The sequence below is a fragment of the Folsomia candida genome, unplaced genomic scaffold (assembly GCF_002217175.1).
Source record: "Folsomia candida strain VU population unplaced genomic scaffold, ASM221717v1 Fcan01_Sc003, whole genome shotgun sequence".
NCBI lineage: Eukaryota > Metazoa > Arthropoda > Collembola > Entomobryomorpha > Isotomidae > Folsomia > Folsomia candida.
Window position 1 is genome coordinate 4,642,611 of NW_019091195.1, and position 12,105 is coordinate 4,654,715.

Below are 12,105 nucleotides of genomic sequence, written 5' to 3' on the forward strand. Positions count from 1 at the left end.
GCATTAACATGTGGTTTGCATGCATGAGTGCAGATATGTGTGCATAGAATAGAAAGAAATGTGTGTATGTATTCTCCTGGAAATTTTACATTAGAATCATAGTAGATAAGTTTTTCGAATGTTTATGTCTGTTATAACCAGTTCTGAAGACTTTGACGTTGAAAGTTCCTGGAAGCATTCCTGGAAGTGAAGTCCATTAATTGACGTTTCTGTTTAAGCAAAGTATCAGAATGGTACCACAAACTGTTATACATCATGTATTTGGCCATTACTTGGTTCCTTTTAGACAGACTCATGTTGCATCATTTGAATAGTGTTGTATGCATACGTATGTGCATTTAGAATTCGTATGAATCGCATTTCTGGTAATTTAAGACATAAATTTAAATGACGCAAATATTGACAAGAACTTTGCAGCAGAAAACGATTTTTGGTCGAGTATGGATAGCCTGGCAATTTGCTATCTACAGATGCCGGTGTAAAGACGAAGAAAGGCTATGATCACGGAATCATTTTTTCGACTCCTCTGCATCTCTGGATGAGAAAGTCGACTTGATGATTCTCTCCAAAATTCCAGCAATACAAAAACATGTGGCTGTACATACTTTAATATGAGATATTAATAATATCACACGAGTGATCTGGAAGTTCTCATGATTTGTCTGACCAAAGGAGGACTGAAATAATAATAAGTACAAAATCTTTGACCGAACATCTCACAATCTCACTTTGATCATTTAAACGAAGAAGGGAAGACTCTTCAACTGTCTCAAATTCCTTATTTTACAAAGTAGCTTTTCATTGTTCTCAGAATGATTGGAGCATTTAGTTCTTTAAAGTCCTTAATTAAAGGAAGCAGGGTTTCAATAGACAATGGAGTTTTTCTACTCCACTACAAATTTACCGTTTTAGCACTTCTTGTTTGTACAATGATGATTTCTTGCAAGCAACACTTTGGCGAACCTATTACGTGTTTAGCAGATAATTCTGATGTGAAATTCGGTCGAGCTACGGACGCTTATTGTTGGGTCCATGAGACATACACAGTCAACGAGCTGATTGACGGGAAAGCTGGTAATTTTTGTAGGAGAGTTTCTATACAAAATCTGGGGTTAACCTTTTATAATACTTTTTTTAGGGCGACGCTCTCCCCAGCTGGCTCCTGGAGTTGGTCCGCATACAAATTCAACTTCTAAGAAAATTCATCGTTATTATCCTTGGATCGGGTTCTTTCTCCTATTTCAAGCCTGGATGTTTTATTTCCCACGACTTTTATGGAAGCTGTGGGAATCTGGGAAAATGGAAAGACTGACGCTTAACCTACAAAACGAATTGAATTTTAGGGAGAAAGAGTTGATCGCTAGGAGAAAGTCGGTTGCCAATTATCTCCTTCGCAATTTTCATCGTCAAAACTATTATGCAGTTAAATACATTACTTGCGAGCTGCTCAATTTGCTAAATGTGGGAGCCCAGATTATTTTAACCGATACACTTTTGGGTCATGAGTTCTCATCGTATGGGAAAGACGTCATCAACTATGTTTACGAAGGGATGACTGACAGAACAGATCCAATGGACAAGGTTTTTCCAAAATTGTCAAAATGCACTTTCAATCAGTTTGGGCCAAGTGGAAATGTAATTTATTTTTTATTACGCAGCTATACATACTTAGGCCGTAATGCAGAAATTAAAATTAATAACAACTAAATGTTTTACTAGATTGTTCCGTATGATGTCCTTTGTGTATTAAGTATGTCTTTTAAGCCTGAATCAAACTTCGTTTTCTATAATAGTGATTAAATTAATGGCCCTGGCTTTCCTTTCAGCTCTCAATATTCTGCACGAAAAAGTGTTTTTCTTCCTGTGGTGTGTAATAAATTTTACCTTTCAATTATTTGTCTTTTAAAAATGCCAATATTAATTACTTATTAAAATTGCAGGTTCTGGTTTCTACTACTCGCTGTATTCTCACTTCTCGGTGTCACATACCGCATTTCCACAATTTTGTTACCCCCAATTCGGCGATACCGCTTGGAGACAAAGGCCAGTTTATGCGAAGATGTTGAGATTAAAACAATTTTACGCTACAGTCATTTTGCGGATTGGCTTGTAATAACTCAATTATCGAAAAATATGGATCCCTTAATTTATGCGGACTTGTTGAAAGATATTGCGTACAAACTCAAGAAGAATGGTAAGCAAGCCATCAGACATCAGTATTCGGTATCCACTCTGAATGAATTAAATCGACTAGGCTCATGTGCAACCATGAAACATGAAATTAATGCTAATTCTGAACCACTTTATGATTGTGTTCCAATGGAACTGATATAAATGTATGTGTATTTGTCAGCCTAGAATTCTTTGAAAATTATCAAAATAATATTTGTATAAAGTTTGAGAAATTTATAATAAATAATAAATAAACCCTCACTACAAGTTAGTAGATATTTCTTAGAAATAATAGTCTACGCCGTGGATCCACTATATGCAGCGCAATGCGTATACGTTTTTTGGATAGTCTTAAACCGCAATTTCCTGTCCAGATATGTAAATGGTCTGTCCTAATCAGACTAATGTATGATTTTATATAGACAATTATTTCGTAATCCACGTATTAACAATTTTTCGTCAAACTAACAAGTCATCCTGTATGTTTTTAGCATACAGAGAAAGTGGCGAGTGAGAGAGAAAATAATGTACTCGTTATTTTTGCCAATATCTGGATTTCTTAATAAAAATCGAAAAGCTATCTCAGACACAAAAGTTTTCAGACTCCACACAATAATCACTCCTGCATTGTTCATGTCATTTTCTGTGTTGTACGGCGTTAAAGAATTTGTGGGGGAGCCAATTTATTGTTTGGGATCAGGCTTAAGCGGCGACAAGCAATTATTCGTCAACAGCTTTTGTTGGATCTCTGCCACCTACTCCGTTGAAGAATATTTCAGTCCAGCATGTAATCAGGCAATCTTTTTTATAAAATAGTTATTTTTTCAGATGATTGCATGCTTGTTATTTCCTTCCAGATGCAAAATACTTACTTTATCCAGGAGTTGGCCAATTGCTTAATTGGAACACCGTGATTTTCCACAAATTTTATATGTGGATTCCATTCTACTTCCTGTTCCTTGCTTTACTGTTTTATACACCCAAATATGTTTGGAAGTATTTCGAGGCTGGGCATATGAAAATGTTGATGGAGAAGCTCGACACCCCAGTAATTCATGAAAAAATTGCTAGTAACGCCAGGATCGATCTTTTAGGAGAATACATTCACAACACTCTTGGATTCAATAGTTGTTATGCCTTGACGTTTTTTGGTTGTGAAATCTTGAACTTCTTCGTCGTAATATTTGGCTTTTATACGTCAAACTTACTAATCAACCATAAATTTTCCACGTATGGGCCTGATGTAGTTCAATATTGGCGTGGTTCTAATAATGGTCAGAAATTGGCTAACCCAATGACAACTGTATTCCCAAAGTTGACAAAATGTAAGCATATTTTGTATTGAAGCGTGACATAATTTTTTATATTAAAATTCTAAATGTTATTATATTCTGCAACGCAGGTTCAGTTAATTTTATCTCATACGGAGGGAACATTCAACCAGTTGACGTCATATGCATCATGTCTGTGAATAACTTCAACGACAAGATATTTCTATTCATGTGGTGAGAACTTATTGCTAATTAATATTGAAATCCATTGCATCTTTATTAATGTGTGCTTAGGTTCTACTTTGTGATTCTTGGATGCATTTCCGGACTAGCAATTTTACTGAGACTATTAATTATATTTTCACCAAGATTGCGAACCTTGATGTTAAAAAAATCATTTATTAGTATGATAAAAATTACACAATACAGCGTTGTAGATAAACTATCAACAACGCTGCAGGTTGGAGATTGGTTTGTGATTCACCAGCTTGGTAAAAACATTGACAAACTGGCATTTATCGATTTCTTGGAAGTACTCGTGAGAAAGTTGGAGCCGGACAAAGATACTCCCGACATGACCGTGTAGTGAATGAAAATACGAAATAAAGTGCTCACTTCTATAATACCTACTATTATTTTGACAGCCATAAACTATTAAATATTTCATTTTATTAACTCCTTGCCTTGTAAATGACGTATTAAGCTTTAAAATTATCACATATTCATCAACCAATGATGTGTATCCCAGAACCTACGATATCACAAGTATGATTGAGAAAGCATGGAATTTTCTTGTTGATCCTTGAGGGTTCCGAGTGCATCAAAAATCGAGCACCTGGTTTGTACATTGTTGTCTCAGTTTTCGCACACAAACAAAATTTACGATGACTCTCATCTGATTTGGATTCTAGAGCATCGACGGGAATGGAATAGGATCCTGCATGTTCCGGCTTCCACGGACTTGTGTCAATTTTTTGACAAGAATCTGTTTCTGCGCAAGTGGCCAGAGTTTCGTCGTAAATGTAGGGACTTGCATCTACGTCCTCTGTCAAAGGCCACATCCAACTGCGACACTTTTCCCCACAATCGTCTTGTTCCTTCCCGTTCCCGAGTCGTATCATAGAATTATTTTGCATTATGTTTGGCATAATTCCACAATAGCAATACTTTTCTCTTGTGCAGTATGCTTCCGGATTACCGCAATATGTTGGACATTCGTCGTCCACAGGGTCGCAATGTGTCAATCCCGAGGAAGTCAACTGAATAATTCATACCCGCATTAATTTCATATTGAAAATATCCTTGACTAACATTTTTATTATTATTACGTAATATTTTCTCAAACACTTACCAACTGGGTACAAGCACAATACTTGCTCACAGTGACACCCCAACTATCAACAGGTATTTCCCATTTCAAATCCAAAATTTTGGCATTATACAGCCCGTATCTGCAAGAGATGTCACAGTTTACCTGGAGGTGAATAAAAAATTGATTTTCATGAAAGCTCAATTATCCTGAATTCAACGATATTTGCGCATGCATTAACCATGCTGCCTTGAAAATGTTCTTTGCTAATTTACCTCTCCAGGGTCGGGCCTTCTGCCCAATCCGTGTGCAAGCTGATGCGTATTACAGAAACATGCTCTTCTAGTCCGTTTGTCGCATTCAGCTTCGTAATGACCACAAATGGCTTTGCATAACTCGTCGGTACATGGTCTATACTGATGCATGTCAATCTGTGCCTTAATACAATGACAAAATTTCCCTGAAATTTCCAGAAAATTATCAAATACGACACCGCATGGAGCAGGAGAAAGCGGTTAGGTCGTACATATGTATGTACACGTTTCTAACTTTAATTTTGTCGGTTGCATCTGTTACAATAAAAAGTAAAAATAAATAAACGTACACACCATCATATAAATATTGGAAAGCAGTCTTTCTGTAGTGGGGTTCATATATTTGATCTCGGGGTGCCATGAAGGGATTCCACTCAATAACGCGGGCATCATATCCGTAAGAGGAGCAGGTTTCATAGCATTTTGTTTCACTGTCGTATTGAAATAAGCATGGAATATTTGTTAGTAAAATATTTAAAGAAAATAATACATGTGGGGTACGTATGGGTGGCTTAGGCTATTTCAAACTTGCCCATGCGTCGGGAGTCTGCTCCAAAGGTGGCTGCCAATGAGGATATTTTCCCTTTTACATAGGCAACCTGCATTTTCCCATTTTTCAATTTAGTTGTATATAAATTCTACAAAACACCCAATTGGACTTCTAAATTTACCTCGGCGTAATTTTGGTTCGCAAATTGCTTCATCCATTCCACAGCGCCTTTTACATTTGAGTCCTGTGCACAATTGGAAACCTAAAGAATCAAAAATCAAGTAGTAATTGACTTAAGAGTTTGTGAGTATTTGTGACATAAGATTAACACCGCTGAAAAATTGATTTTTTCGCTGCAACTACAGATGAATCAGTTTTATTGTGGAGCATGGATAAAGAGTTTGTCCTTCGACAAAGTATTTCGCGAGAAATCAAAAGCGCATTTATGTACATACGCTCCTTTTTTCGTCCTAGCTAAAGTCGAACATGCATTCGTATGCCCACCCTAAATAAAATATAAAACCGTCCAAACTAAAATTTCAAAATTTTTCATCATTGACCTCGTTTACAGGGTCGTGCGTTAAATGGTGGTAATACATGAAACCCAGCCCCAAGTAAAGTCTCCAACCGTCAAAACCAAAACTTGGGCATTTTTTTACTTCCCCACGGTCACAGGGTCATCGTTGTAATTAAATAACTTTCCTATTGAAATAAGCATGAAATATTTGCTAATAAAATACTTAAAAAATAATACGTGCGGCTGCGAAAATAATGCATAAGCATATTTACAGCAACTCGGGAAAATTCATAAACAATGAATTTCTTTATGCAAAAGGTTAGGGAGGGGTTTAAATCGGATGAATGAAAGCCTTGATTGAGTACCAATTCGCTATTTAAGTATTATGAAAAAAGGCAGGATTACAATGATTCGCATTACCTTGATTAATTATGGCCTGTGTTTCAGGATATTTTCCAATATCGCTCCATTCTCCGCTTATGTATTAAAGAATAAAGTTAGAAAGTGATAAAACAAATTAGAAATATATATTATATAAAGCCAAAAGCCATAAATAAATACCAGAGGCAGAACTTTTCCCGAAATTTGTACGTCTTGTTACTACTTTTGTCCAACATTTTGGAATCAAATATGCGTGGGACGTAATCATGATGATAGCCTGAACATCTTGTAGAACATTCATTGACATCGCTCGGAGCTTCCTTTCTTACAAATGGAACAGCAATCTTGAAAAAACTGTCCCAGTTCTTTCGACAAAGGCACACTCCATTAAATGAACAGACTGCTGATTCGGTTTGGCCTGTGAAAAAAAACGGTGGAAATATGCCTAATACAGCGAAACTGTAATAAATAGATTCCACGATTTGAACAAGAATATGCAACTTACACACAATCTTGCAAATATCTGATATGGCATTTTCATCACACAATGTAATACCTGTCGAGGTAACCTTAAGAATATGAAAAACAATCCAATGCAATATTTTTTTCGTATAATAATTAATTTGCCCATCATCCGACCAAAATATAAGTATTTTTAAATAAGTGTAGTAGATTATGAGAATATTACTTGATGCATTAAACAAGTACAGTGATTCGTCTTATCCTGTTTGGTCCAAATTCTAGCATAGCTGTTCCTCTTGTTACAGGCTACTGAACAGTTTTTGTGTTCCAAGTTATTTCTGTCCACGGACACTACAGTTCCTTCCAATTCCGACGTGTAAAATAATTCCGCTGCACACATACAAAGCTACAGAATACGTAGAGCTTCATATTATCATTAATTATAACTCAATAATTGACTAATTGCGAGTGGCATCACTGCATTCGTATGTACCTTCTTATTGACATCGTCACAATAGCCCAAAGTTTTGTTCTTGACTCCACATACAGTTTCACATTCTTGAGCTTTACAGGGTTGAAATCCTGCTAAATCTACCACCACGTGCATATCGCTCATAGCTCCATCATTTATAGGCTTTTTCGAAACAAAAATTAAATTATATCCTGATTACACATATTTACTTTGCATGTATTATAATACGAACGACATCAATTTTGGAGAAATATTTAAACGTGCCGATAAAGTACTAACCAGTGCATATGACACAACCAATTCTCCATTGCATTTTACTTGTCCAATTTCAAATAGAAGGATGAAAATGACTAGTCCACGCGTCCAGAAACCACAATTTGATTTTAACAAATCCATATTGACTCTAGATTGAGTCACAACAATTTCCTGAGCACCTGGATACACTGATACCTTCGTCCTTAGTATATTATTTTTTACAAGTCGCTACGCATTCTCTTTGTATTCTGTGTTTGCACGCGTATGTGTATGCACGCTGCTAAATAAATAAAATACGAAATAAATACCAACTATTACAAACTATCACTTTCAATTCATCCAATACGTCAATGACAATTAATTGTCCATTGTAAAAATGTCATTTGACTTTGAGAATGAAGCATTGTCACGAATATAAAGCGTAAACCTTAAAAAAAAACTTTACGAGGCATTGTGCAACGGGTATTTTGCCGGATTCACAAGCCGGATGCAAAATATATATTTTTGTAACTTATGTTGGAATCTTGTCCATATCCATGTTTTCAATAAGGGAAGCAAGTTTTTTTTATGCTACAGGATTTGATGAGAAAATTTAATTATTACCATTTTGTCTCACGATTCATTGTTTGATGACAATGAAATTATTTAGAATTATCTTTCATCAGTCTTGAATGAGATGCGCTTCGAGAGGAGGAAGGAGCAGGAGAGTCAGATAAGAATGAATCTCATCCCTCGGCTGCGGTCGTTTTTCATCAGCTTGCTCCTGCGAATAACAATGCATTTATCTCATCTTCTCCCCTTCCAGGTTCCAGGTCCTCTCTCTCTCTGGTGGTTGAATGTAATGAATTTTTGTGGGAGACAACACCGGCTCCGAAGCATTAAATTATAATATATAGTCACTCATTGGGTAGCCAAATGTATTAAATGGGTAGAAGAAGAGTGCATCTGCTGTCTGGGAGGGTGAGAAAAGAATTGTTTCCAATTTCGATCAGAATTCCCCCGCTGCTGCTGCTATGAGGGCTTCTCGGACCATTTTTTATGCACATTTTCAGCATTTTTCCCCCATTTCAAACCGGCTAATCAATTTTTGTCAAATAAATATGTTGTAAAGCTGGATGCGTTTGTATTCTAAAATTGTTTGGATATCGTTGATATGATCTAAACGTTTGATAACAAAAAATGGATAATATTGTTACATGTTTCACTCGCAACTCCTCATAATGGAACGGATAAAATAACAAAATCTAGGAAACATGGGATGAACTCAAGTGTAAAATGAGGGTGAAGCCAGAACGGAAGGAATAAATGTTGTCAATGACTCTGAAGAGATTAGTGAGTGAGTGCATGTTAGTGGTTACAAAGAGCAACTTCAAAGTGAGATTTGTTGTGCAAACCTTCCTTTTAGCCTGAACTAGATGGCTTATCTCAATATGTAACATGAATATGTAATATGTTAATATGTACATATTGCAGGGAAATATTGCATTACATAGAAAACAGCCGAAATAGGTATTCACGAAGTAAAGTGTTCTTCAGGGCTTGTCAATTTTCAAAAACAAACTTTTCATTGAGGAGGGATTCATTCAGACGATATTGTAAGGCACCAACCAACGTACTTGAGTAGTAGCAATGGGAATAATATCCCCCAAGTTTTCCTTTAAATTGAAAGCGTCCAATAACAAGAGAGAGAGAGATCAAACTATCGACGACGACTCTCCGATGCCATTCAGCATTCACATGGGACTTGAGAGTAGGATTTGTTTGTGGAGCACAAATTGGCTGAATAAATGATAAGTCAACAGATCAGTTCAAGATAATTTATGACGTTGTCTCTCATGTATTTCACTGTTTGCAGATTCTATTACGATAAATTCTCAGCGATAAAAGGTTGTCAGCCTCCTCACCATTCTAGTTATGTAGTTAGTTAGCAAGTACCTATTTAAAACCGTCTGCCTCTGCGTACTGCGTTGGCTCATTTTACAAGTGCATCAATGGATGGACTATAATTACATGCTCGACATTATTCTTTTCTATGAGGGATCCGGTTCCCAATTGTTGGGTTGTGTTTTACTGTAAGGGTCAAATTTCTAGAGACGGGGAGGAGTAGCCCTTAGACTTAAGTGCCGGTTAATCACAGGATGCATGTATATAGCGTTAGGTGACTACCGAAGTGTTAAAAACATTAGGAGAGTACCCAGCGCCTGGGTAATTACTACCTCTTTCAATAATATGCCTTGCTACATTTATATGTACATATGTACGTGTTCGTATATATTTTTGGGGAGCAATAATGGTTCAAAATCCATCAATATTTTACCATGGCTTTGTTTGAGATGCATTGGAAGTAGATTTCAGGAGTGCCGTGTTGTAAAAGTGGAGACCATGTTTCTTTGCTACCTCGACGGTTGGCTTGGTGTGGTTTTTGAGCCCTTGTTGTTCCTTGTTGCGGGCAAATAATAAGTGAAGGCAATCTTAATAAATAAAACCTGAGGAGAGATGAGATGAGATGGAAGTGCATGTGGTAAGTAATCCTAATAAGGTTGGGGCATTGGAGCGTATTTAATTTTACAAGTTTACACTCACGAACGACTCGTGACGAAGGAGACTGACGGAAAGACCCTTTTCAATTATGCATTATAAATTCGGCCGACATCAAAGAACTTTTTATTCTCCGTATACCAACCAACCAAATAACCAAGCAATCATCCCAAGTTTATAGGTAAGTTGGCAGCTACTAGTAATAACCTATGGAAGAAGAGGAGACGAAAGAACAAAGACTAGCAATACGAAGGTACCCGATGATACCCTCAGATTTTGACTGGGCCAGTTTAGTTTATTCAAAGTTAAAAATAAGCAGATATATATATTTTAGAGTTTTCTAGAATGTACACGTTTTAGCCTGTGACGAAATTTTTCAGCCAAAATCACGCGTTTCTCGAAACAAGACTTTGAATTTTATCGCAGTTTCAAAAATTGACTAATTCGCTTCATAAACATATTTAAAAAATATTTTGTAACGCTTTTGAAAACCCGTGATTTGGGCTAAAAAATCTAAACTTATTCATTCTGGAAAATGCAAAAAATACGAGAAGGTACATTTCTGACCTTGTACAGTTTAAGATTGGTCGAAATCGAAGCGTATCACCTGCGACCATCACACTATAAGTTAGCTGTGGGCAACACAATATAATGATGGGCATACATGAAATACAACAAGGTCTGAAACCCTTGCTGCGGAAGGAGATGAGTAGTGGGTGAGTCGGAGATCAAGTGTTTCTTATCTCTCCAAGAAGAGGTAAAGGTAATCCTTGCATTATTGCCCGACTGGACAAGAAAAAGGGATAAAATACGAGAACTAAACACTACTCACTTTGGACTGGAGCCTTATTGTAATGGTCCCTCTATTACACACAGTTTACAAGCGTGTGTGCTTCTTCTTCAGAGTTTGATGATGTTTTGTTTCAGGGGCAAAGGAGGGTCGGGCGGCCAACTCTCCTGATGAGATGGATGGATGGGTGGATGGAGAAGGGAGAGAGAGCAATTAAATTGACACGGTTGAAAGATCAAAATGAGAACTCTTGTTAATGTTTTTTTCCATTCTTTCATCTCTCATCATGTGCTTAATGTTTCCTTACGAGATGGAATGGTAATCGTAAATGTCGCTATTTTCTCGAATGGTAGCTCCCATCATCAACCCTCCGGTAATTGCACATCCAAAGCATTTCGCAACTGATACTGTGACTATTGATTTCCATTATCTACGTGGTAGTTGCATGTACTTAGACGTTGTGAACTGACTGCTTCAGGTGTTGAAGTGTAAAAATCTGCAAACGAATAGTCAGAACTTTTTTCTACGTTAGTCAACGCAGATTCTACATAATGTATCGGTATGCGTATTGCGTATAAGCATTCCACTTGTTAAAAATAATCGACATGGAACATTCCAGGCAGTAGTAACGTACATCTAGAAGAACTGCATTTTGATACACAATTGTTTGCATAATAATAATGTGTATGAGTGTATATAGCATAATTTAATGCCATGTTGTCTCAGAATATTTTGTCAGTAGGGTTTTAGCACATTTCAATGACCACATTGTCTGTCTGTATATGTGCTTTTAAATTATCGGCTGTGTGTGGATTGTGTACACGTTTTTTGTCAATCGCATCGTGGTGACTTGTAAAAATCGGATATGGTAATTGTGAAGAGGACGAGGAGGAGGAACGAGAAAAGCAAGTGATGAGTGTTGCTTGTCGTCGGATTGGACATCCTTGTCTTTTAAAAGTCTCATCGTTCTCTTTTCGGTTGTCTTGTCGGTGATGTCGGTAGTTCTTGAGAAGCGTTTTAATGTTTCAGTGTCCATTTCTTACAGCCAACCAACAACAATGAAGTGGAAATAAAATGGAGATAAAATACGGGTGGGTTCTTATCCAATTTCACCCTTACAAACTATTTCAGCTC

General features: G+C 36.8%; 3 protein-coding genes across 3 annotated transcripts; 2 read left to right on the forward strand and 1 right to left on the reverse strand.

Moving 5' to 3' along the window:
- The first annotated feature begins 733 nt into the window (after nt 1-733).
- On the forward strand, nt 734-2,699 carry LOC110846819 (innexin inx2). Its single transcript, XM_022093658.2, has 5 exons — nt 734-1,074; nt 1,139-1,635; nt 1,720-1,750; nt 1,827-1,866; nt 1,941-2,699. Exons 1-5 carry the CDS (start codon nt 813-815, stop codon nt 2,332-2,334), a joined length of 1,224 nt encoding a protein of 407 aa, XP_021949350.1. The 5' UTR covers nt 734-812; the 3' UTR covers nt 2,335-2,699.
- LOC110845589 (innexin inx2) lies at nt 2,671-4,072 on the forward strand. The gene is made up of 4 exons (XM_022092038.2): nt 2,671-2,959; nt 3,030-3,497; nt 3,575-3,677; nt 3,738-4,072. The coding sequence occupies exons 1-4, from the start codon at nt 2,698-2,700 to the stop codon at nt 4,027-4,029; spliced, it is 1,125 nt and encodes a 374-aa protein (XP_021947730.1). The 5' UTR covers nt 2,671-2,697; the 3' UTR covers nt 4,030-4,072.
- An 18-nt stretch (nt 4,073-4,090) lies between these two features.
- Nucleotides 4,091-9,347, reverse strand: LOC118434809. Its single transcript, XM_035849104.1, has 11 exons — nt 7,410-9,347; nt 7,143-7,322; nt 6,960-7,023; nt 6,635-6,872; nt 6,494-6,549; nt 5,738-5,818; nt 5,599-5,665; nt 5,361-5,497; nt 5,028-5,212; nt 4,795-4,917; nt 4,091-4,702 (listed from the first exon to the last, which is right to left on the reverse strand). The coding sequence occupies exons 1-11, from the start codon at nt 7,530-7,532 to the stop codon at nt 4,169-4,171; spliced, it is 1,788 nt and encodes a 595-aa protein (XP_035704997.1). The 5' UTR covers nt 7,533-9,347; the 3' UTR covers nt 4,091-4,168.
- Nucleotides 9,348-12,105: the final 2,758 nt, after the last annotated feature.